Here is a 27,005-nt window from a genome sequence, read left to right as displayed (position 1 = left end):
TTTCAAACGAGAAAAGTCTGCCAAAGGTTAAGAGTACTTACTGTTCAATCCAGACCTCCATTTTATGACAGTTCTGAACATACAATGAATGACTTCTGCCATGACTATGACTAAACCTTTTGTACACAAGGAAAGGCAAGGCTGACATGGCAGTGACAACACCTTGCACACCTTCTATTATTTGGCCCAGAACAAGCAACCTTTGAAAAGATCAGAAAATATTCTAGACTCATTCGCTCATCACTCTCCTTGACCACTGTCAGTATCTTCTTGCTTGTCAAACTCATTCTCAATGGTGCTACAAAACTGTATTGCCAAAATCGCCCCACTCAAGCAGAAGCGCAAGGTGACTAAAAATAAAGCTCCAACCTTAGTCAGTCTGCTCATTGCTCCAGATATGCTGTCCTTGTATAGTTCCATCCACCACACCCCTTCCCTCTGCCCCATTCTCTTTGGTCTGCCAATAATATCATATCCTTTCACCCTGTTCCTCATGCTTGGAAAAAGCCTTCAAATTCCATGAAATTCAATATCCTCACAAGTAATTTGATTCAAAGAACGTAGATTTCTGCAGAACTATAAGCATAAATAAGAATTCTGCCTGAGGTTTTCTGAATTCTGGAAAAATACAGTTCTCTCTCCTCCTGGTCTAATCCCATCTCAAATAGATCCCCCACGGAATGATTATTCCGTAACTGCCCACTTCAGAGTTTGTCACGTTTTTCTCTACGGCACCTGATGTTAGACACTAACAGGGGGCAAGAGTATAATTTAGATCGTAAGTTGGTTGGGGCAGAAGCCTAACTATAAACCAGGCAGAAATAACCTGCTCTCACATGCACTTCTTCCTAAATGGCGTCTTAGAAAACCAATCTACATTCTCTTTTTACAGCACTGGAGCATTTGGGGCACAAAAATTAAAAATAAGAAAAAAGGGAGGGGGGGCAGAAAAGAGAAAGGAAGCACTGGAGTAACGACAACATGGAAGTGTTTGTGGTTAGGAGGAACACACTGAGTTCCATCTAAAACAAAAAATTTATCCCTGAGACAGAATTACACCCAAGAACTGCAAGTCCTGACTAAATAAATAAATACACAAGCAGACTCTTCTTCCATGCCTTCATCTTCTATGAGTGTCTAATTAAGTAATGTTACTCAAGTATTTACCCTTCAATGCTTGGTAACCAAGATGAAAACATGGGTCAAAGCAGCCAACGTGAAATCTTTTATTTTTTAGCTATATTACAAAAGCGCCATCAGGACAAACCACACTTACTGTGTAACATTTCAACAGTGAATACGGACAAGAGGAAGACTTCACGGAAGAGACAGACAGAAATGCAATGCGCTATGACTAACTTTCAACAGATCTTATGGAGGAGTCAAATATCCTCCATATGTGCAATATCATCTATACTTATGTCTGGCATTGGACCTCAACTTCGAGATGAAAATAAATCCTAACAAGGCCACATACAATTATGATCCATTTTTCAAATTTCCAAAGGAAAAAGCTTAACTGTCATGTTTTGCCACTCATTTTGATATGCATCTATATCTAAGACGTTAGGAAAAAAAATCTGTAAAGACCACTCAGTCAAAGACACATCTGTTTGCTGAATACATTCCACGTCGGATTACCAAACACAAAGATTTGAACACCCTTGAACAGAAGGCGCTCACCTATTCCCAATACTCCGTGACTGTTTCTCTATCATACCACTTTCCCTACCGAATTTCTATGACATTTCCTGGTTCACCTAAGCCGTCCCAGAGAGCACCACTGCAGCACAGCAAATGCCATGAATCGCAAGAAAACATCTGATACTTGTGATATCACATGCTGAGATACTGCCAGAGAACCACAACATGCCAAAAGGATTTCACAGAGGCAAGACAGAATTATAAAAGACTAGTTAAAGGCCCACCGTCAAACTGGTTTCTAATACTTCTTTCTGAAAACACGCTACCTCCTAGAGCTTCTAGAAGCCTTAGTAATTCCTAAAATTGGAATGGCCCAAATAAAACAAAAAAGTATCTTTCAGCTCATTTAGTGTGTGCTTTTGACAACACTCCAGAGCCAGTTTCCCTTCTTCTTGGGCTGCATATTTTATACTGAATGGTATACAAAGCATATACTATTCTATACTAAGAGCTTTCTGTCCACACTTTAAGAACAGGAAAACAGAGCTGCAAAGCCATAAGATTTGAGAGCAGTGATGATAAAAGAATACTTTTACCGTTATTTTTAAATAGCTGACTAAATTTCAGGCTGGAAATACCCTGTAAAGCACATGCTGAATGGTCCTTTCAGCCTGAAACAAAAGCAGAAATCAATACATGGCTGCTTTTCATTTTTGCTCAGCTGTTTACCTTTAAGAGATCATTTTCAGGCAAGTCTCATGAACATTCACATTAAGAAAGCACACATGATGCAACTACTTTCTACCGGCATATTATGTAAATGACAATAATGCCACCCCTTGCCTTTCCCCCCCAAAAACTCTCAAAGAACATTTTGCCAAAACTCTGCAGGAGTTTCTGTTTGGAAAAGAATAATACAGAAGGAGGGGGGGGGGGGGGGGGGGGGGGGGAAGGAAAGGGAAAAAAGGATATAAGTCAACTGAGTATGCAGTCTGACAAAATAATTATACCAAAATTCAACAATTCCTACAAAAAAAGAATGAAGAGTATTTTGCCCTAAAAGCATCTAGATTTAATGCCAACAGAATATTACGTATTACTTTGCAAAGAACAGATACAACATAAGAGGAGTCATAAAACAGTTTACAAAGACAACCTGCAAGTGACGCAAGCAATTAAAAACTACAGATGCTCAAACTCCAAGTATATTATCAAAAGAAAGGACATTTACAATAAAGTAGTAAAGGAACCATACACCAAATACTTTAAAAATAAATGTACAGTAGTCATTAGTGAAATTGATGAATGCCTAGCATAGATGCAGCTGATCACATTAGCAATGAGAAAAGTGTATCTTGTCTCCTGCCTCCGTTTGTCTTACAAGTAGATGGTTAAAATATTTGCACTAAACAGTCTTGGAGCTGCACGTTTTTTCTGTAGCAAGTGTATTTTATTGTGCAGGAACATCAAACACAACATACTAACATCACCATGATGTACAAAAAGCACAAAGACCCCTACATGTAAGCTCCAGCTTAGTAACTGTGTTTACTTCAGTACATAGTATTTTATACAGTCACTGAGAATCTTTAAATGTCTGCCTATTTGTTTCAGTTTTGCAATAAGAGTATTAACCCACTACTGCGTTATTTCTTCAGATGCAAAAAAACCAAATTATTTTCATACTGATCTTCAGTTCTTTCAAGAACTCTAACTATGCCAAATAACGCTATTCTAGAAAACAGTGAAGTTAAATAATAAAACTATACTAACTCAGGAACGTTTTTCAATTACGTAATGAATCTGGTTACAGTATTAACTAATGATTCACTGGTGAATATCTAGTATTTAGTATCCAGAATTAAGTACATGACTGAAACAGTTTTTCAGAAAAATACAAAACATCACGCAGATTAACTGGCTCATATTTTTAAAGCATAGGTTGTTCTGGTTTCTTTTAAAATCAACCTGCTACAAAGTAATCCCACTGAAAAAAGGGATAGCCAGCCTCTCATTTTGTCCAAAACAAAAAACAAAACCAAAATACTTTTCTTTTCCTTTACAGTTTGTATCAAGTTTGCTAAAGCCAGCCAGTTACATAACACTTACTTTGACTTATGACCTATTTGCTCACTGCTCATACAAAAATCATCATATATGACGGTCTGAACATCCATTACGTGCTAGGAATACAGTATATTTTTAAAAGTGCTTTTTTTCTTTCTTTTAATTTAGAACTACAGATAACGGCAGCTGGGAGGATCATCTAAAATTAACACTATACAGGTATGCTTTGAAACCATGCAAAATTAAAATGGCACTCTTTTCAAAAATAGTGGGTAGAGAGTAGTTCAAAATATTTAAAAAAAAATAATCCTATCTCATTTTCCACCACTCCAGAATTCACACCAGGAAATGAAAGTGCTAAAAAAAAAAGGGGGGGGGGGGGGAGGGAAAGTTGTGCTATATAGCTAACCATATAAAGTCATAATTTTAAAAGAATATGTGTGTGTGTCCGTGCAGGCACACGTGTGTGCGCATAGGTGTACACACAGAGAGAAGAAATGACCAGATGACTGGCTGCAGAACCCAGGTCAGACCCGAGCTGGGCTTTTGTGTTTGTTGTTTCTCCCACCCCCACCCTCCTTTTTTTTTTTTTCCTTTTTTTTTTTTTTTTTTAAATGGTCGAGGATTATGCACTGAGCGTGTAACTCGAACCTATATACCCACGTCTGAATTCGGGCAGGGGTTTTTTTTGACCAAACGGCGTAAAATCCCCTCTCCCCAGCGACAGCGGCGCCCGAGTCCCCCCGCCAAGTTTCTCGCCCCGCTCCCGGCGGCCGGTTCCCCCGGCCGCTCCCCCCGCCGCGCTGCCCCCCCGGCACCCCCTCCCCAGGGCACCACCCCGCAGATGGCCGCAGGCAGCTCCGTCCCCGCTGTCACAGTTTGCCCTTTAATACAAAGAAGTTAAACGACAGGCGTACTCACCCCCGGCGAATTGGTTTTGCGCGACATAGCCCAGCCCCGCTGAACCTCTCACAAATCCCCTCTGGAAAATGGAGGGGCTGGCATCGGTGCCCGCCCGTACGATCCGGAGGAAAGAGAAGTTATTTACATGTTACGGCCCGAGCCCAGCGCCGTGCGGAGACACCGACTGCTCAGCACTCCCCGAGATCAGCCATATTACTCTCCCAGACCCGCCGCTCGGTAGGAGCGCTTCCCAGGCCACTGCCCCGGGGCCTCGGCGCGGCCGGGCGGGCGCGGCGCGGGCGGCTCTACAGGGCCCCCATGGCGGCGCCGCCGGGGGAGCGATCCGCCACGGCCCCGATCGCCTCGGAACTTCGGCTCCGGGATCCTCCCCGAACCAGGCTGGAGCCGCCGGCGGAGGAGGAGGGCGGAGGGGGAGGGGAGCGGAGGGGAAGGGGGGGGGGGGGGAGGGGGGGGGGAGAGAGAAAAAAAAAAAAGAGGGAAAAAAAAAAAAAAAGAGCCGAGCGAGAGAAAGTAGATCCGACGCAGCCGGGCGCCGCCAATGTGCGGACCGGAGTCCTGCGGCAGGAGCCGGGTCCGCCGCGCCGACTGCGCTAGCGAGGCAGAGCGGCGGCGGTCGGAGGCGCAGCGCCCCCGCCGGAGGCTCCCACCGCCCGGGCCCCCGCCCCGCACCCCCCGGCGCGGCGGGGACGCTGCGGCGCTGGCGCCGGAGGGGGCCGGGGGGAGCCGCCGCGGGCGGGCGCGGAGCGGAGCGGCGCGGCCCGAGGGCCCGCACGTCCCGGCAAGCTGCGGCGGGCGAGCCCGGGAGCTGGCGCCGGCAGCGCCCGGTCTGTGCTCCCGCAAGCGCCTGTCCTAGAAGCACCTTCCGAGCAAGGCGGGCGGCAGCTCTCCCCGGTTTCCTTCTCCTTCCCCGCCTCCCTTCCCCCAACGCCTGCACTTTCCCATTTAACAAAGCAGCGCAGCTGAAAAGTTACAAAACATTTCCGTAGGTGCCGGCCGCTTCCCCGGCGGACCCCTCCTCGGCTGTCTGGGGCTACTCTGGCAAAAAGAGGATTTCAGCCTTAAAAGATGACAGTGTGACATCGGGGATTGGCTCCCCCCCCCCCCCGCTTGACATTTTTCAGGCTGCTCTACACTTCTCCAAAACCGATCTGGAACGGACGAGCTAAGAAAGCAAGCTTGATAAATGTCCATCTACAAACGGCTCTTTCCTAATCCTTCAAATGCTCCCTGCCAATTTTCTTTTTCTTCTACAGGGAGAAAAACAAATCAAGAAAACATTACGCAACTATCATTTCACTTGTCTTGATAGATACTTGCAAACCAATAGGTCTGCCAATTTAAGTAGTAACGCAACTACCTTTGTTCAACTTCCCTTCACGCAAAAACCCTGAAACAGCTGTTGTGTAATGCTTTGCTTCTGTCAATCTTTTCTAAGTTTTCTTAAAATTTGTTTAAATATCAGACATCTGCAAGACACAGGTTGACACGTTGACAATATTCTGACTGATCTGCCAAACAAAAACAAGACCATGCCTTACGTCTATTTTCTCACTCATCCGATTTTTTTTTTTTTTTTTTTTTTAAATCAAATTCTCTTCTGTTACACCGAGCTGCAACTGGACATACTTAACCTAGGGCACCTCCTGTTGTGGACAAGCCAAGAAGTTCCGTATTGCATTATCAGTATTGGTTAGAGAAATTCTCAATAAATGCACTCAGGAACTCAAAAAGACCATTTCACCTCTAAGACTGAACAAAACAAACCCAAACCCCCACACTGATTGACACAGCATGATCTACCCTGGTAGAGGGAGTGGACTAACACTGCCTATCATTACATTTTCAACTGAAACACACTCTAGGCGCCTGGCCTACAGGAAAGTTTTTATCAAACCAATTCTCCAGAGATTACGATAAAATTTTAAAAGGAAAGCACTCACATGAAAAAATCTCCATGTTTACTCGGAAACAAGTAACTATTGTGTAAGAGCCACTGTGCCATGTTAGTAAAGGTACGGACACATAAATATATTTAGCTACAAGGAGCTATCAAGCTACAGCTTATCAGCACATCTCTGGTAACCACGCATATTAGCACACTTAGTCTGCTGCAATGAGAAGGTTAAATATGTTAGTCTAAACCTTAGCAAAGATGGTAAATGTCAGTATTTTATTTTGCAGTAAGGGTTGGTTATTTTGGTCCAACCAACAAGTGGTGAATTGCTAAACCGCTACCGAGACATGAATCAATTTGCCTATTCCCTTTAGCACTCATAGCCCTTTAGGTTCAACCAGGACAAACCCCTCCTGGACACACATCTCCGTATAGTTTCAACGTTTTTCTAATGAGTCATTCTGAGATTAACTAAAATAAGCTCCTCTTAAACCAAAGAAGATACCCAACAGTGGACAGAAGCTGTGTATTTTCCAAATCGTATTAAATAAAATGAGTTTCTGTGTTTATACTTAGCAGGTTAAGCAAAGCTAGAGAACCAAGTTTATTTTATGTCAGCTATCCCATAACTGCCTATTTATATAAGCTTCCGCTACAACACTGGTGCCGTACCTTCTGAGATGATAACCCCTGCAGCGTAACTGACGCACCATAAATTCACAAAGTTGTTTGTGCTGCTATAGCTTAAACCTGTAGATATTTCTAAACATGTTACACTCTGTTAAAAAAAAAAAAATGCATGTTTTAACATACCAGGTAATGGGTCACTTGACAAGTTTGTTAGCACAAACAAGACAAGCTGCAATTTAATAATAGCTGGTTAAAATAATAATAATAAATTACTCTCAGTACTTTTCCCTACAGTTCATGTGACCCAGGATGCAAGCTAACAGGTATGAAGTCGTATTAGCTGGCCTTGTTCTTCCCCAGAGCTTCAAACACAGAGCTGCATTTTCTCTCACATGAAAGATGCAAGATTTAGTTCTTTTACTGTAAAAGCACATTAATTGCCATAAAAATCTTAGTAAGGACAAAGCTGTAATTTTACTACAGCACAGTCAGACATGGTCCAACACCAGTCATGTTGACTCATTACTACTTTGCCACACAAACTGCCTGTAAGTTGCCTTCAGCAGGATTACACAATGAGCAAAAGGAACAACTCGGGGTAGGGTTTCACGCTGGGCAGCAATTCTAATCGAAGCTGATCCCACCCCATGCCTCTTCTTCCCAGCCTCCGAACTGTGCCCGTTCAGCTGTATGTTGGATCACCTTGTGAGCCAGACGAGCGGACTGATCCTGCTACAGGGTAACCCAGCAAGAAGCAGCGGGGCCGGACACTGAAAAAAGGCAAAGCAATTTTGTCTGCATCGATTCCCTGCCCTGATTCACACGTCTCCACAAACGTGTGTCACCATGATGGCAAGGCAGAAACTGTTTAAGCCAACGCTTCTGCCAAGAACATGTACATGGGAAAAATGGGATCAGTCATCTCTCCTAAGACAGACTTTTTTTTTGTAAGCAACAGAAGCGATGGATTTAATGATTAAGATAAAAACTTATGTCTATACATATGTTGGACTGTTTTCTTCCAAACTCAAACTGATTAACTCAAAGATACAACTCTCTCGAGTTAATCAAGACACATTTAGTGCAACATGCCTTATCTGTTTATGATAGGCCCTATTTACAGTTTCTAACTTTTGGAGAATGTTACCTCACAGCAACTAAAAGAAATTCAGACGTAGATACGTCACCACTTTCAATATATTGCAATCTAAATTTCAGGTGCAATACATATACAAATAAGAGACACAGGCTTCACAACGGAAGTATTATTTGGTTACAATAGCTAGGTTGTACATTTGATTTGGTACTTCACTGATTTTAAAACATATAAAGATGAGTGTATTAAGAAGCACAACAATGTGTTTGTCTTTTTTAAACATTTGTTTCTTCTTAACTTCTGCTGACCTGCTATTTCCAAGATCTTCAATGGGTTTCTAATAATATTATAATAGGATCACAACAACCTGAGATTGTCCTAAGTATCTAGCTACAAAAGGACAACAAGCAGAAAAGGAAACTCAAATATTTTTCCTTAGCCCAGCAATTCTACTGAAATGTAAAGGCAATTTACCTTCTAGCACCCTTTTATGCTTCCATGCTACACATCAGCTTGAACCACCCTCTTCTGTGAATACAGTTTCTCTGTAAATTCCACTTTTCATGCCAAAGCATAGATTAAACAGAAGTAGCCTGACTTCTTTTTTTATTGCATTTGAGGGGGTTTGGAAGTTCTTCATTTCTAACCTGTACTAAGACAGTCTCTGGAGACAGACTCCGTTTCGAAAAGTGAAAAAAAAAAAAAAAGAAAGAAAGAAAGAAAAGGAAAAAAAAAAGTTCCAAACCGTGTTTTTTCCTCTTCCCTGCGCTCTCTGTTCTTGTGAGCATGAACCAGATCATATCTGGAACCCAAGACAGGTCAGCAGCACGTCATACAGCCAAGAAACACATTTTGTGCATTAACTACATACCCATGTAAACATACTATTATAGATTTGATTTAAAGCCATTACATCTAAGATGTCATATCTAGCAAGGATGCTGTTAGAAATAAAATTTGAACAGTAATATAAGTTAGGTAAATGAAATAGCTTTCTACATAGAAAGCATCAAATTCTGTCCATTCTTAGGGCTTTGACAGACAAGTTTTGGCAAGTATTACTGAAAAGGCTCAAGGTTTCTTTCTTCCCTGATGTCTTTCCATGCTTCAGCCAAAAGTTACCGTCCCTGCGACGGAGATGGCAGAACAGGACATTTGAATGCAAAGCCTACCATTACACTTAATTCACTGATGAATGTGAATTTGAGGTAGAAACCCCGAACAACAAGCTGGAGTGTACCCTTTTGCCTCTATGGCTGATATCTTCCCACAGAACATCAGCATAGATGTCTCAAGGTAGCTTGAGCTCATGAAGTGTCACCAGATCTTATCCAGTAACACAGTGCAAACAGTGATATCAATGGAGAAGCATAGGCTGTATCAGGTTAAAAAACATTTCTGAAAAAAATATTTGAAATAAAAAATATAGGTCTTCAAATCTCACATTACCTCGAGAAATCTCAGATTTCCTTACTCACTTCTTCACTTTCCCAACAGCACTATTTTACCTGGTATTGAAGAAGCATGGCATGTGGTGCTGTCTTATAGAAACACTGCACAAGAGGTAAGAGTCTCATGACCTGTGTCATTTTAGACTACTACTAAGTGCTGGTATGGGTAAACTCTGTTGCGTAACTGAAATGATAATGTAGTACTGCTTACCAGAAACAGAAATAAAGGAGTGAGCAAATGAATTCAGAAAAGACTAAAAACCAATATAGACAAATAGACCACAAGTTGAAAAGCAAATTCAAGAAGAGGTAGAAACAGGCAACACCTGAACACTCACGGGCCATCAGAAAATGACTCATTGCTAATGACATACATTGTTAGCTGCTAGCACAGGCAGGACAAAACTGTTTTCAACAGTACCTGATGGAAATCCAATGAGAATACAAATTCTGACATATTTTCTTTAAAGTAATCAAAATAGCCCTACCCTTTTCTAGCAGATAAACTTTTAAACATACTCCTTAAGAAGAAAATCTGGAATGCCAGGTGACACCACTTCTGAACAAAAAACATAGTAAGGAAGTGATAATTTATTTAGTATATGTGGAATCACACAGATTAATAGATAAAGCAAGTATCAGGTGACAGAGGGAATAAGGAACACAGACAATGAAACAAAGAGATTTAGTAAACTATTTTCTTTCAAGAAATAATACAGGAAAACACCTTCTACAAAATAAACGTTATTACACATAATTCACTGTGTAAAAGCAACGGGTATAACATAAATAATGGGCATGACCATCAAAAGGGATGCTCATAGAACAGTATCATACAATAACTCAGGTTGGAAAAGACCTTGAAAGTCGGCTAGCCCAATCTCCTGCTTAAAGCAGGTCAAACAGAGTCAGTTCCCAAAATGGTTTACAAATATTTTTGAAGTTCAATTTGTTGTTTACATAGCTGTGTAATTATACACAGTGTTGAAATCTGATGGTGGGACTCTATTCGAAATAACTTATGCCCCGAACAAACCAAGTACAGACAACAGAGATCAGGGCATAAAGGTGATATTCAGATGGCCTAAATCACACCTAAACCCCTTCATCTAGTATTTCCTATTAGACGGCTCTAAGGAACTTCCTGCTCAGACCCTAGTCCTTCTGAATTGCATTTCAGAGACACCTAGTTCTCTCTTCTGACTAAGCATAAAGACTTCAGCAGAATTTGAGTATATGTCCTCTTATTCATTAGTAAGCTACTTTAGAGTAGTAAAATAAATATCATTATTCTTTTAAAGCTTTGAAAGAAAACAATTCCGATAGAAACTAGACCATCACAATACTGCTGAAAAAGAAACCTCGGTGGCATGACTACAGGAGCTAGAATTCAGTCTCTGCCCTGTCCCCAAGGCCCATTACTAACAGCTGTTATAGAATATGCTCCCACACCACATGACATGGTCCCATCCACGCAGCTGTATATGCCCCAAGTTCATACTGAGGGCTACATATTGGGGGACAAAAAAAAAAAAAAAAAACCAAACAAAAAACCCAACAGAAAAACTCAACAACTTGATCTAACAACCTTTGTAGTCTTTAGATAAAAGCCAGCTAACAAATGTCTATCACAATACTTTCCCAAATTCTAGTCAAACAGGGAAAACAGTGCACCTTACAGGATAGCTGAGAGTCCAAGCGTCAACACAACAAGTTCATACATGTCCAAGACAGTTATGACTTGACTTTTTTGAAGTGTGAGCATGTTAACTAAGTATAGACAAGAAACTCTCATTAGTCTAAAAAAGCCTTTAAAATCACATGGTCAAGCTAAGAATTTACAAACAGGTTCTTTTTGCCTATCAAGACACTCTAAAGCAAGTAAAATGAAAAAGAGACATTAATTGAAAAAAGTAAACTGAAAATATTCTTAAAACAGTATTTGTTTACATTAAGTTACCAGTAATTTAAACCCCCACTGACAGCATCTGGTTAATGAGCCTTGAGATCAAGATTTTCTGCTTGTCCATAAAGTAGGTACACAATCAACAGTACTTTCTCTGTTCTGTTCTACCAGTGTATCCTTATCTGAGAAGACCACATGTAGAGCACACAAAATATGTGAGTCAGTTTACCAAGTTTTTGTATTTATTCTTTACCAACAAACACATTCGAAACAGAAATGATTGCATTTCCAATCTGTACACAGCACACGATAGGACAAAGAATACTCTCCCATTCCGTTACAAAAAGAGGCGACAGAATAGCCAGCCATGAGCCAACCCTTACTGCTACATGAAAGACCTCAGGGAAATAATTTCTTTAAATAATCTTGCTTACAGATCATTTATTTCCTGAGTTACCCTCCCCCCCCCATTTCTGGGCCCAGTTCTCTCCTAAAGGGTTTCTGGAAGACACAGGCAGAAAAATAAATTAGAATTCCTGCTGAATCTGTTTTGCACTTTCCTTTGTATAACTCTCCACCAGGATGCCTGATGCAAGGTTAATTATGCAAAACATGAACCAGGAAAAATTGTGTGTCAGAAGACTGAAGTAGCACTGAAAGCCAGCGTTTCCCAGAGCCTTACGGCTTGTACATCCCATCTCCTCTGCTCCCTCTAGAGCAATTCTGCTGTGAGCTGTTCTTCCTAAACTTACATCCCAACGGGTTAGAGAACATTAACTGTGGCACAGTGTTTGCCCAGGAGGCTGAAAGTAAAACTGAGGAGAATTCTATCAGTTTCATTGAATTCCTCCTTTAAAAAAAACCCACAAACCACCAGTTATAGTTATACTAGTAAATTAAACATAGTTGGTGATGTTGGCCTTGAGGCCAACTAGCACAAAACAGCCTACATCCATGCTATCTAATTCTCAAACTCCCAAACAAAGCAGCCACACGTAAACTATGTTGGCAACGGTGCGTGGCCCACCCAAACCCTTGGGCCAGCCTTGAGAACCGTTTGGAAGAGTGCTGGCGGGCCCAGGTCAAAACTGTACAAGCAACCGCTGCAATAATCTGACAACAGGGACGATGGCGTCCAGTGACTCCAAACATTCCCTGCTGGGTTTTTTACAAGCATAGACACGGCCACTGTGAAGAAGCTGAGTGCTTCAGGTGCCGGAACACTACTGCTAGCTACATGCTACAACCATGCCACTAATCAATACAAAACACAAGCACAGCCATGAATTAGCCCAATTTATAAATTGTGAAATTTAAGGAAATTGAAATGAACAGTTCTTTTCTCTTTACTTGAATTTTATTTCAAAATTCCCTCTTCCAAGCCTTTCTTAACAATGAAAAGCATCTGGCCCATTTCTAAGTGAAGTTCTAGTCTCATGCAGTTCACTGGGCCATGGTAAGAAAAAAATACTATACTCACTTGCTTTTATTACAAGGAGGGGGGGAAAAAACAGAGGAGAAGGGAAAAAAGTTGGAGTAGAAACAAAACCATAAGCAACAGAGAATGGGAACTAGGGAATAAGGAACTGGAAAAGCCGGGAGAGAAAAAACTTCCACTGACCAATGAGGGGAAGATGGTAAGCCGGTTGAAGCAATTAACAGAAGCTTTCAGAGCACGTATCTTGAGGGTAAGAGGAGGCCTTCATCATCCAGACGTCTAATAGAAAACCAAAATAACAGAACAAACAGCCCAACATGTTTGTGAAAATGTTGAGGACAACTGTTTCACAAAGTTGAGGATGCCAGAAGAGCAGTTACTTCACACTTCACTCTATTAGGGCAGGCTCCATTTTAAACATCTCAATGTGTACAGTGATTTGGCTGCAAGTGGTAACGAGAAGCATTCACTGTGCCAAGGAAGGGGAAAAAATGAGAGCAGTAGAAAAAGGAGAACAAATTTTTATCTTCAATTAACTGAAATAAGAAAAGCAAATTTCAACAAACTCTTTGAACTTGTTGCTAGAATCTCTTGAGAATGCGATTTAAAGGAGGACTGGCAGTTATTGTACTGGAATATGCACAATGGCAAAGTATTCCAACGCAGGGGAGAGATAGGAAATGTAGTATGAACAATACGGGCTGCATCAAAAGCAGCCAGTAATAAGGGTCTGAAACTAGAAAGAATCACATTAGGAATGGAAACAAGGGCATTTTAATGAATATAAAGGAACAGCATAAACTGTCAGGGATAAAAATCAGAAGAGATAAAAGCACAGCATGCATTATTACCACTGTGCAATATAAAAGGAAAACAAAGTTTCAGAAATATTTTAGAAGTAAGAATAAAAACACAAAAGTCAGTACATAACAATGTTAAAGAAGAACAAACGGATAACAAAACAGAATCAAATGCCGTTCTCTGTATTTCAGCCTTCATAAAACAGATTTATTGTAGCTAATACTAAAAACTGATTTTGTTATTAGGCTAAATAATCGGGGAAATTCAAGTCAGCAGGACTGGAAGAAATTCACACTATACTTCAGAAACAAACAGAAGTAATCTCTAAACTATGAGTGATCATCTTCCATAATACAGTCCTGGTGAAATTGCCCTAAGACAGGTCGGCAACAATGAACTAGAGCACTCAAAGAGTATTTATTTGCAAATTATTTTCAATTAAGGCAGGAGAACATTTCAATAAAGTTCCTTCCTCCAGGACCTGCATGAGAAAATTCACACATGTAGAAGAGTTGCATACAACATATGGCTGAGGCAGGGGCTATAAACATTTTAGAGGACAAGATCTTAATAAAAATCATTCTGATAAATTGAGAAGTGGTTCATATCAACCAAGTGAAACTTAATAAAGACTAGCAAACTTTCGAAGCATAAATCAGGTAAGTCAACATTATGTTGCTATAAAGGTTAGGCTTGTTCAGTGCAGAACAAAGGAGACGATCTCCTAATAAATAAAAGTTTATTATAAAAATTGTTCTCCATTTCAGCTGTGGAGTCTTAACTGAGTAATACAAGACAAAACGGGCTTAATCAGCAGTAAAGAATATTTATTTTATACTTTAGAAAATTAGTTACTGAAACCAATTGCCTAGAGATGCAGTGGAATTGCATTCACCAAATACTTCAAAAACAAGTTGGAGAAACATTTGTCAGAAATGGTACAGATACACAATACAGAAGGATGAACAAGATCACCCCGAAGTCTTTTTTGGCCATACAGTTCCATTCATCTGTGGTGACATAGCAAAACTAAATATTCATTTTATTTAGAAGAATTTCATTGTGCTTCTGAACTCCACACTTCAGGAAAAAACCTAAATAATTCACATTCTATATTTACGAAATGGCTTACTAATAAATCTCCCAAATTTTAATACAGCATAGCTCCCCGCTTTATTAATAACAATATGGAGCCATCCAATCCTGTTTTCTTGAGAAAACTTTCACTAAGAACCCCACAGACAGTCTTCACTGCCAGACAAAGACAGGAGGGTAGACACCATTATCGAATAGCCCAGGTACCATGAACCTTGGGATGTTCCAGAAGTCATTCTGGATTAGCTAAGGCTTCCAGATGGTACTCTCGAACAGTCACATAAGATGCCAGTAAACGTTTAGCGGCAGAGAGTGCACAGTTGGACCACGTCTTTGTTACCACAAATTCCTTTTATCTTACTGTGCCATACAGGTGATTGAACTGCACATACTCCAAGGAATATAAAAATGTAACAGGCAAAATGAAAAATTGGTAAACTTTTCTAAAGCTGATTTTTTCTGATAGCCCAATTAAAACTATTTTTGGCAAGAATTTATTGTCAGTAATGACGCAGCAGAAAAGAAAGAAGGCCTCTTTTTTCCTCCCCCCGCCCGAAGCCAAAAGTTGGGGGGCGGAACATCCTAGTTTGATAGGGTTTCCAGCAGTTTCTTCAAGAAAAGCAATTAGAATGTTGATAAATACAGCACTGAAAATAGGTAATTATATATTTATATTGGAATGGCTGGCAACAGGATTTGGTGCATGTGTGATTTAATAAAAACACTTCCAAAAATGTGAAAGGGAAGAATATTCTGAAAGAAGCAAGATCTCGTGTGATTTTATTATAATGCCTATATACTTGTAGGAAGGAGCTTTCAGAATACCAGCAACTTTTGTTAACATAAAACATTTTACTTATACTATTATTTTAGGGTAATTTGCATATTCAATTTAAGAATGATTCTGAGGATCAAAGTGAGAAGTGAAGTTCCTTATTTAATCCAATGCCAATGTTTGGGGCAAGAATCAGTTAGATGAGAACAACTCATCTGTCTATATGCTGTGAAGAACCCTCTCAACAGCATTTTTTTTTTTTTTTTAAAACCAACCAACCAGCATATATAACATGACTATAGGCTGTAAAAATCTCTCACAATCTCCTGTAAGAACTCCTATATTGAAGAACTCAAAGGAGTCAGGCTAAAAACCAAACACCCTCAAATTTCAGACAACTGAGGCTATAGCTTCGCAGATACTACTTTAAGCTGGCAGTGCTACCAAAAGCCGTCACTCTGCCTCTCCCCAGCCTTGCCGCTTGCTCTGGCGTCCTCCCTCATGCTATCACAAACACATTTCTTTGCCAGGTTAGTTTTAACCCAGATCAGTTTCCCAATGCAGTTCACCACATGGCTACACAAACGCCTGGGTCAGCACAGGGGAGAGAACAAACAGCTGGTAGCGGAGGGAGGGCAGCACTGCTGCTTCTTTTCCCTGCCAGAACCAGCTTAAGATTTATGGTGTTTGGGGAAAATAACCACCTGATGCACTCCTTACACTCACTGCCTATGTTTCTCTAAGTAATAAGTATTCTAGATTTTAAGGGCTTTTTCCTACTTCATCTTATTTTCTTTCAAAAGCACCAATGCTACTAGAAGAACTTACTCAATGTAGTTCTTGAAGCAAGTGCCCAAACTTATTTTGACTAACCGAGGAATGGCAGGAATGGGAATGTCTAGCACCATCCTTCCAGTAAAAAACAGTAAAAAATAAAACAAAAAATGCAGAATTCAATGCAAGTTACTAGCAAACAGTACTTGCTACAGTAAAATCTCGCTTATCTGTATATGAATCATGCAGATTGCATGAATTGGTAATCAAATATATTAAACACAGAAAGGAGAAAAGCTTTCAATATTTTTTGAAATTGTTAGTCGCTTAATTGTTTACCATTTCATAACATTTTAGTGTACCTACGACAGCATTTCTTAAAAAGTTAAATCCACAGCATCAGTGCATAATAACATAAGGGAGCAATCATTAGTGGTGGATAAGGAAATTCTATTTCCCCTAGTTATACATGACCCTGCTACCCCTCCAACATTGTTGTGGGACAGATGGGCCGAGGGGGGAAAAAAAACAACTCCGGCCTGGGAAAGGCAGAGCTTACCTATTCTCAGCAAGCCAACTGCCTTGGAAAACCATCTCTCAACTCAAATGATGACAAAGGGTAGAAATGTCCATTTCCAGTTACTTATCTTATGAAAGAACAATGACAAGAGGTTAGCAGGAGTTGAACACGCTAACAAGAAAGAAAAAAAAAAAAGAATATCCACAAAATATCCAAGCAAAGCCAAGAAAATTGAAGTGTTTTATTGTTTTAAGCTGGGAAGTCTCCCGTGTCATTGAATACAGGATGAAAAGATGTCTGGTGTGCAGATGACTCAAAGAGTAGAAACCAAGAGACTAGGTTCTTATCCCTACTTCTGCAAAGACATGCCTTATGACCAATATACCTAATATGTTGAGATTTCACAGACTGTGGTCATAATTGGTCTGTCATGATACTGTCTGATCACTCTTGGAGGTCCTCTCATGACAAGTGCTACAGAAGTTCAATGGATCATCAAATACAAACATTAACAAACTAGCAACTGCAATGTCAAAAAAAAGATCTTGAAGAATTCTTCATTTGCAAGTGCAGTCTGTTTCAAATTGTGAAAACTGTAGGCTAAGGTTATAGAAAAATACCTGTTTCCAACATTAAGCCTAATCTCACTCGCCCTTAAGACACAAGTGAAGACACCACGTTAATCAACATTTTAACAACTTTGATAACGTGGCAAAACAATTCTATAAAACCCACTATGTGTAACAACTTTCACAGTCATCCATCACGTAAGTCCTATCAAGAACTCAAAATCAAAAGATTAATACAGAGATCATTTACCTCCTGGGCAAAATAGTATTGTGAGCAGTTTAAGCCAGGCTCCTATGCAAGGACTACATAAGACAGTTGGGGAATTGCTTGGTAATATGAATATGATGGAGGAGGTGATGCAGCATGGGCTGCCGAAGAAAATGGCACAAAGTTCCCATGGGACCCTGCTGCACATAGCCCGCTCCTGTTCTACAATGGACTAGAAAGGCCTTCAAAGAGCCATTGTCATGTCCTAATCACGAAGCCTACTCCCACGCCTCATCTCTTGGCACTGTGTGATCTACTATGTACCTTCTGGCTTTTGGCCAAACATTTTGATACGTGGCTTGTACAGGCAGAAGTATAGGCCACTGTTTGCTTTAATCCCTTAACCCTTATCCGTACAATAGCTGTACAAAGCCCACCCATAGAAAGACTTCAGTCTTGCCAAGTAGTAATGACTTTCCCTAACTGTGAACATGTATTTAGGAACATTTTTATTGTACAACACAATATAAATATTACATTTGCAAATGTTAAATTTTGAAATGAGAAAAGGGCAGGCAAGTAAAGAAACAAGTAAGTATCACATAGAAGGTGTGTGATCAACTAAAGAAACATAGCTGAGCTATAAAGAGAATCCATCCAACGCATTAAGGTTCTTTTGAAATGAGTGTAGATATCTTTAAATATTAGCCTACCCTAATACAAATGCAGCTAAAGTAATGATAAAAATTCTTAAATAATCATTTCCTGGCAAAAATGCTATGCTTACGTATCCTCAAAACTATCTACATGTGTGAAATCTATGGCCTTTGAAAACCTACTGCAGCTTATATTGGCCAAAGTAATGAAAAACTAGGATGAAAATTAAAACATAGGTAATTAAAAATAAACACACAAAAAGTTTTCCACAAATTTCATGCTTTTTGAAATCATTATCCTATGCTGTTTTAAACTACACACATTTGCAAAAATAATTTGTAATATACATCAGTCTGATGGATGCTGAAAATAAAATTTAAAATGAGCTTAGATACTGACTTACAAAGTAACTGTTATCATGATCACAATCAATGAGACTTCTGCTACTAAATTTTTGCTAAGAAGCTACATCAGTTTGTGCTGCTTATAACCTGTATAGATTAAGAAAGCTCTAGTACTTAAAATAGATGACAAAAATGTTTACTGCACCTGTACAATACTATTCTGATAAATTTTCATGAGTAACCAGCTGTTCATACAATGACAATATAGTTAAAACAGAACCAATACTCCTCCCCTGCAACTTCTTTCTGATCACATTCCTATCCTTCAGGTCCATAGCCTGGAAGTTGAGGTATAATCCAAGTACACAAGTTAAGTTTCCAATATTTCAGGCCATACGATGAGATGGCCCCTAATTACTTCTGTTTTTCCTATACAATACCAGCAAGACTTCTTTTTTAACCATGCACCTGAAAGTTTTTTTCTCCTACACCACGTTGCATTTTCAGTAAAGCAACTTTATTCTCTTCTTCTGGCTTTCATAAGTGCAATCTCTCCACCTTTTAAACTCATTTGAAAGGTGATACTACAAAAATATTTTCCTCGTTCATTGCTTTGATTATAGTTCTGTGTTCTTCCTGATGAACCATATCATGAAAAACCTACTTGCTCTCAATTTCAAGGCTCTGCATGGCCTATTCTAGCTCTACCTCTTAAATGTGAACCGCTGCTCTATACAGATACCCAGTTGTCAAAATGTAAGGAATATGAATGTTTGTCTAGCACTTCAGGCAGAAAACAAGCTGTCTGTGAAAATCCTCAGGGTGACAATGCTACCCTCCTTTAAATATATCCTCCAAGTCTGAATCTGCCTATGAATCATTCACCGATGCCGAGATAGCCAGGGTACTTGAACTTCTGCATGTTCTTTTGCTCATAGCATTCTCACAGCTCCCTTGTGCTTTCCCAATACATTTCTTACATTTACATGCTGTCTTATCTTTACATTTAAATTAAGAAATTGTTTGCGCAGAAGCAATCTTTGCTTATGCATTTGTACTGTATGTAGTATAATGGTGCCCTGGCCTCTAGGCACAATTACAATATAAATAATAAAAATGAACTGTTCACCTAAGATTAAGTCTCCTGACAATGCTATTCATGAAGCTATATCCTTCAAACAATGATAAAAAGCTGTTCTAGCATCATGCTCTACTATCAGTCACTCTCCAGGTACTAACACCACTGATTCCCGGTTCATCACCTATAGGAAACCTCAACTGTTCCCTATACATACCTGTGTCCACAGTACCACTGGCATTTTTACTGATAACCAGGTAAAACACAGGATAACAGAGACTTGCGCAGAGCTGTCCTACTGAAGAACCCTGTGCTCCCTTAACCATAAGCCTACTTCTGGGGAGAGTTGAGAATCCTTGGCATCTCGCAGAAGCAGATTCAAGGCAGTTTTCCATCTGTCTGCTTAAACTTATCAAATTTGCATAAAAACATGGCCTTTAAGAAGGTAAAATACCAACCTACAGCATTCTCCAATATGGTATTGTTCTTTAATGGAGGCATCCATAGCTGAGGAATTACTCTGTTTTGGCTTTGGCGGTTTAATGCAGGGCTCTTCGTTTTATCATTGCTTAGACTGCCTTTATACTGAACATTCAGTGGAACATTTCCTATAATGGGATAAAGCGGTTGAACAATTTGACTGGCTAATAGTGATTTAGACATGTGATTACAGTACAGAAAATGGTCTGACATATGCTCTTTTATCTGGTTTACATGAGGCACATTAATCCAACTGGAAAGCACAGAAGTGAAAAGGAAGACAGGACCAAGCAGTCATAAGAAAAAAATAGAAAATGTTTCTACTTATTTTATTTCTGCATTTGCTTAGCTAATTGTAATCAGTATTTTGTAAATAGCACAACTTAGAAAATAAAACCATTTTCTCCCCCAAATGGATGCAACTAAAAAAGACCAGTCTATACCTACTCTGTGAAAGTTAGAAAATAACTATTTTTGACAAAACCCTAGTTTTAAAAGCATTTATGACTTATGTCATAACGCCTTTACCAACATTATGGGTTTTCCATAAAGATGCAGAAGGACACTTAGCACCACACCAGGCAGGAACAATCACAGTGTGAAGAAAAAGAGTATTGATTCATTTTAATTTTTGTCTCAGCTAATTTCATTTCTGGTTCTTACACAAACACAGTTGTGTCAGCGTAAGTGCATATTTTTACACGAAAATTTAATTTCCTTCTAAAACTAGTCAACAATATTGCCATGACACCAAAAACCTAACTGAAAAAAAGGAATTACCTCTTTAGCACCCACTTTCCATCAAGAGCGTGGACACAACCTCAAACCGGCCTACAAGATATGTCAATTTTCACAACACTATTTTGCTTTTTGTGCAGACTGGTACATTTCAGTTGTATTTGCATTTTTCTTCCTAAAACTTCTTTTAAAATAAAATATTCGAAGGTTTCATATGTAAGGTTTGGATTCTATATGTAGAAATAAAACCAAAGTATGTAAAACTAAGCATAAAGGAGATGAACCTAAGAACTTCACTGCGTGTATATGTTTGCCAAGTACTTTCAACTATCACTATATGAAAATTTGTATCAAGCGAATACGTAAGATAATTAAGAGAGGGAGCTGCAAACAATGCATCTCCACCAAAACCAGGGGATGAACATTAAAATCTTTGAAGGGAAACTTTCATCAACGACAACAAAAAAAAAAGTCCACATATCCCAAACTAATGATAGTTCTGTCCTGGGATATTTACATAACATATATTTGTAAAAACAAATTATAATAGAGGAAAGCATAGTCTTTGCGTGCGTTTAGGTCCAGCCCAGCAGAATCCCTTGCTAGTGTTTTGGACTTCCACTGTGACACTACGGTTGGACTCGATGATCTTAAACGGTCTTTTCCAACCTAAATGATTGATTCAGAAACTGACGGCGAGGTCTGGGGTGGGCGTTGGGTGAAGCGCCAGCAACTCGCCTGGTTAAATACACTCAAGGGGTGTCAAACTGAAAGCGTCCCTTCAAAACAAAGGGAAACAAACTCCGAATCCCCGAGGCTCCAACAGACTCTACAGCGCAGAGGCTATTTCGCCAACAACCATTACGTTTCTTCTCAAAACGTGCTCGCCCACCCTTGCACTATTACCGCTGCCATCAGGTATGCCATGGCAAGACCCATCCTACTCAAAAATAACCCGCGGGGAGCGCAGCCAGCGCGGCCGCCGCACTTCCACCGAAGCCGGCCACCAGGCCTCTCCGAGCCCAGCCTGGCTCGGCACCTCACCCCTATCACCGGCGGAGCGGCCATACCCGCCGGCGTGCCCGGCTCTCTCAGCGGGGAAGCGCTCCTTGGCACGGCGGGCTCCCCCTCCCCGCGCTGCGGGAACTCCTGCGCGCCCGCCCGGGGCTGAGGGGAGAGGAGCGGCTCCCTCGGGGCGGGGGGGGCAGCGGCACGCCGCGGCCGCTGGGGCTAACGAACGCCCGCGCCCCCGGCGAGGAGAGGCCGCGGTGAAGGGAAATCTGCCAGAGCCGAGGAAGAGGCCCCCCCCGCCGCCCCCCCGCCTGTGTTTGTTGTGCTTCGCCACTGTCCCGCCGGCGCGTCCCTCCGTGAGAGGCTGCCGCCTGACAGCTCCCCCAGCGCCGCCAGCCTCTCCCCACCTCCGAGCACACGGCGAGGTTGGCGGCGAAGAAACTCCTGCCCCAACTTTCCGTGTGCGCGTCCGCACCCGCCTGTGTTTGGGGGGAGTTGGGGGGGGGGGGGCGGAGGTGTTCTCCTCGCCACCCGCCGAGAACCGTCTTTTCTTTCCCCAAAAGAGGAGGGGGGATAAAAAGGGAAAGCGACGAGGAACTACCGTCAAGCACAGGGAGTAGCCAGACGACGCTGAAGGCAGCCGAGCGTCCTGGAGGAGAAGAGACCCAAAAAGGAGAAGGGGGAAGGTGCAAAGGCAAGGAAAAAAGGAGGAAGAGGGTGAAGGGGGAAGAGCTAAAGAGAAACTCCGAAGAAGGAGGAGAAGAAAGGAATAGGGACGGTGAAAGAAAAGTGGAAAAGGGAGAGCAGGCGGAGGAAGACAAAGGTGAAAAAGGAGGAGGGGAAAGTGCAAAGGGGAGAGGAGGAGAAGAAAGAAGGGCCCTTCTCAAAATGGCATTAGGCAGGAGGGAGGGGGCGACGAGCAGCGAGGCTCCGCTGACAGCTCTGCCTGCGCCTGGCCGCCTGCCCCCTGCCCCTCTCTGCCTCGCACACACAAACGCTGAACTTACTTCTTTCTGGCTCTCTGGAAAGGGGAAGCGCCATCTTTGCGAGGCCGGCCCCTAGGTCTTTTGTCTGTGGCTGCTGCTGCTGCTGCTGGGGGGGGAGCTCCAGGCTCGGGGGGCTGCTGCTGCTGCTGCTGCTGCTGAGGCGGCTCCACCACCGCCACCACCAGACTCTTGTCCTCCGTTGACATCCTAGTCAGCAGGACGAGAGAGACACATGGATGATGATGATGAGGATGAAGATGAGGATGGTGATGGGGATCCCGATGCTCCTCCTGCTCCCGCGGCTCCTCTCCTCCTCACCTCCGCCTCCTCCACCTCCGCCTCGCATTGCTGGCCTCAGCCGCCGCCGACCAGCACAGGTAGCAGGGGGAGCAGCATGGGGAGAGCGGGGGGGGGGGGGGGGGGGGGGGGGGGGGGGGGCGGGAGGGGGGGCGAAGAGAAAGAGCGCAGAGGAAGGAAGGGTCTCACACACAATAACACCCCCTCCCCGGCTCGGCGGGGTCTGTCGGGGCTGGGGGAGGTGGCGGGCGAGGTGAAGAGAGCGAGCAAGAGGCGGCTGATCCCGCCGCTGGGCGCCCCCCCCCCCACTCAGAGGCCCCGGGAGCTGGCGGCGGCTCCGGCTCCTGCGCTGCCCGGCTGCGGCGGCCGCCGCTTCATTGTACACTGGCCCTGCGCCCTCCCCCCGCGCAGAGCCCCCGGGGGCGGAGGAGGAGCAGGCGGCGGCGGCGGAGGCGGCAGGGGCCGAGGCCGAGCGGAGGAAGTTTTGACAGCTCCAGCTGTTGTGTGTGTCGAGGGCTGAGTCCGGCCGGGCTCCGCGTCCCCTTCCCAGCCGGGCCGGGAGCAGGAAGTTTAACTTTGGGGAAAGAAGGAGGAGGAAGGGTGAAAAAGGGGGAGGAGGAAGGAGGAGGAGGAGGAGGCGGCGGTTCCCTCCCCCCGCCCCGCGGGGTGGAGAAGGGATCCCGGCGCTGCCGCCGCTGCCCTGGTGTGTACCCCCCCCCCGCCTCCCTTCCTTCCCCCCCCGCCAGTGCGACACATAGACACGCAGCCCTCCCGCCCGCCGCCCTCCTCCCCCTGCCGCGGCCCCACACTGCGCCTGCCCGGCCCGCCCGCCCACCGCCCGTCCCACGGCGCAGACACCCATCCGCCGCCGACACTGACCTCACGGGCTGGCTGCCGCGGCGGGCTGCGGGGAAAGCGCGGAGCCGCGGAGCGGGGACGGGACGGGACGCGACGCCACGGGGCGCTCCGCGCACCCACCCCGTACCGCGCCCCGCGGGGGCCGGCAGCCCGCTCGCTCCCCCGCCCCCTTCCCCCCCCCCCCTTGTTTTTTATTTATTTTCCCCACGGCCCCGTGGAAAAGAAAAAAAAAAAAGCTCCATCTGCATAAAAGTGGCCGCCTCGCAGCAGGGTGCCCCCGCCCCGTCCCCGCACATGGGCTTCAGCGCCCCAGGACGGCGGCTCCGGGGGCAGCGCATGATGCCCGGCCCGCCGGCGCTCGCTCCTCCCGAGCCCCGGGGAGCCCGGGGCACGGCTGGCTGCAGCCCGGAGGCGGGCCCCCCCCCGCCGTGCGTCTGCGGCTCGGGGCGGGGGGGGGGAAGCAGGCAACGAGCGGCGGGGAGCCGCGGCCGCCCCAGGGGAGGGGAGGGAGGGAGCAGAGTTCAGCGCTGTGTGCGAGGGAGACAAAGTCTGGGGAGCGTGGCCGCTTTCCAGCAGCTCCGGCTGGAACAGCTGCGGCCGCTCGGGGCGGCGGGGGGGGGGGGGCCTCCCCCGGGCAGGGGCCTAGCTGGCTGCCTGCCCGCCCGGCTGCGCCGCGGCTCGGGGCGGGGTTAAGCCTCATTACACGGGATTTAACGTGTCCCGGAGGCCAGGAGGGACTCCGGCTCCGAAGGGGAGGGGGAGCGCTACGGCCTCGCAGTCGAGAGAAAAGTCCGGCCACGGGGCGAGGAAGTGGGCCGCGCCCCCGGACTTTCCTCCCGGGACCTGCCCCGGCGCGTACCGCCCCCCGGGCCGGGCCCGCCGGCGGGGAGCAGGCCGCGCCGCTGCCCGCCTGGTCGAGGCCTCCTCCCCCCCACCGCCGCCGCCGCGCCTCCGCACCGGGCGCCGCCCTGAGGGCAGCCCCTGAGGTGGCCTCCCCTCTCCCTGCCTGCCTGCCGCGGCGAGCAGCGCCGCGGGGCCCCTCGCCCCAGGCCCGGGCGTCCGTCCCTGCCTGCCTCCGTCCCTGCCTGCCTCCCTCCCGCCGCCCGGAGCTGGAGCAGCGCGTGCGAAGGGAGTAACTTGAGCGCACAGATGCTGAATCATGAAATGGGTCGTATGGATAGAAAAGAAGTGAACCCTGCTGCCCTGCAGTGTGCATACGTGACTAATGTTTGGGGCGGGCGCGTTCGAGAACTTCGCCGGACTTCCAGAAATCGTGGGGAGCGATACCTCCAAGAGTCCGAATACGCTCAAGTACGTCCTGAGAGCCCTGCGCTAAGTGTTTCTCCCTTGTCGTTTAGGTTTCTCTTCTGTGTTTGAATCCCAGTTGATAAAATGGCCTAGGGTAGCATACAGCTACAACGACGAAGGGAGGGAAGGAGGAGCTAACGTTAGTCACTATTTTTTTGACGTAAAAATAAACACAGAGCAATCCAGACCTTTACACTGTTCTTCCTTCCCAAATTTTTCACTTGTCAGCTTCAGAAATACTAAATTAAAATGGCATGGTGTGGCAAATACGACTTGCTGGCCTGTTTTCCTGGGAACCATTTCATAATAAAAAGCCTTCGTTGGTTCATTTCCTAGGTTTGTGAGTAATTAAATTGGACCTTTGTGACATTTTCATATCTATAGGTGGACATAGAGGTAATACATCTGTATCTATACACATACTCGTATACATATATATATAAAAAATTATATAAAGCCATCCCTTTTGCTCAGCCATGCAAGGACAACAGCTGGATTGTTGGCATGACTTTCTTGGCGCTGTTACTGAAAATGTACTCCTTTCTGCCAAATTGAAATACATATCCTGAGCTAAATGTTTGTATTACGAAGTCTGCAAATGACAACATAGGTATGCTGCTCATGCGACTTCAGATATGGGAACTTAATCTGTTTATATGTTGTCTAACACAGAAGAAAGTGCCTTTGAATTTTGTTAACTCAGGCAAGTTAGCGTAATTTAACTGAAAACATTTAATGCTATACAGGCCCAGACTTGGGTGGAGTAGAGAGAAAAAAAGCAGGGAAGGGGAGGGAGAGGGAAGTAAAAGGCCACAGCCTCTGCTCAGTGGGATCGCTGGTGTGGCATTTGCTGGAGCTGCCAGGTTGCCATCTGGTCTGCTAAAAAAAATGGCCATCTCCTGAAACACTGACTGTGCATGTCCGGATCTACTGCACATGCGCAATGGCTTAGGATGTGTCAGAGCTACTGTGCATGTGCAAATGGATTGGAGCTGAGACACGTGAGCGGGCTGTGGGCTCAAATCAACTGCTAGGTGTGTGGGGAATAACTGTCACATCCCACAGCAGAAAGATGTTCAGTGAAATTACCAGATTCACTTGTCCATGCATGGTTCATCTGGTCCTCTCACGTAAACATTGTTGAATACCTTTAGATCACCTGTAAGTGGTTGAGCTTTGGGCTTTGTCTCTTAGGCAAAAGCAGATGTGTGTTTTTACCTTTTTTCTCCATTGTTTTTTGTATTAACTCTATGTAGCTATCACAGTACAAAATCTGAGTGGAGGCAGGACGAAGTTAGCTTTGGTGTAGCATGGTCTAGGACAAGAGCACGTCAAGGGACTCAGGCCTATTAGTTATACTGCTGTGTCTTATCTCGTTACCTGTCTGAACAAAGCTAGGCAGGTCTGTTCTCTGAACTGCTGCAGCCATTGCTGTGGCAATCAAAGGTGTGAAGAG

At 44.0% G+C, this 27,005-nt stretch overlaps 1 protein-coding gene across 1 annotated transcript in view; it reads right to left on the bottom strand.

The window, feature by feature from the left end:
- Positions 1-23,464, bottom strand: part of KMT2C (lysine methyltransferase 2C) — a 201,783-nt gene extending 178,319 nt beyond the window's left edge. The window contains exons 1-2 of the mRNA XM_050891342.1: positions 23,405-23,464; positions 23,108-23,293 (exon numbers count right to left, since the gene is read on the bottom strand). Coding sequence (XP_050747299.1) covers positions 23,108-23,292 — 185 coding nt within the window. The 5' untranslated portion in view covers position 23,293; positions 23,405-23,464. The remainder of the gene's footprint in view (positions 1-23,107; positions 23,294-23,404) is intronic.
- Positions 23,465-27,005: the final 3,541 nt, after the last annotated feature.

Source organism: Gymnogyps californianus, chromosome 2, assembly GCF_018139145.2.
Source record: "Gymnogyps californianus isolate 813 chromosome 2, ASM1813914v2, whole genome shotgun sequence".
Taxonomy (NCBI): domain Eukaryota; kingdom Metazoa; phylum Chordata; class Aves; order Accipitriformes; family Cathartidae; genus Gymnogyps; species Gymnogyps californianus.
Note: the sequence above shows the minus strand (reverse complement) of the source record. Positions and strands in the feature narration are given on the sequence as shown.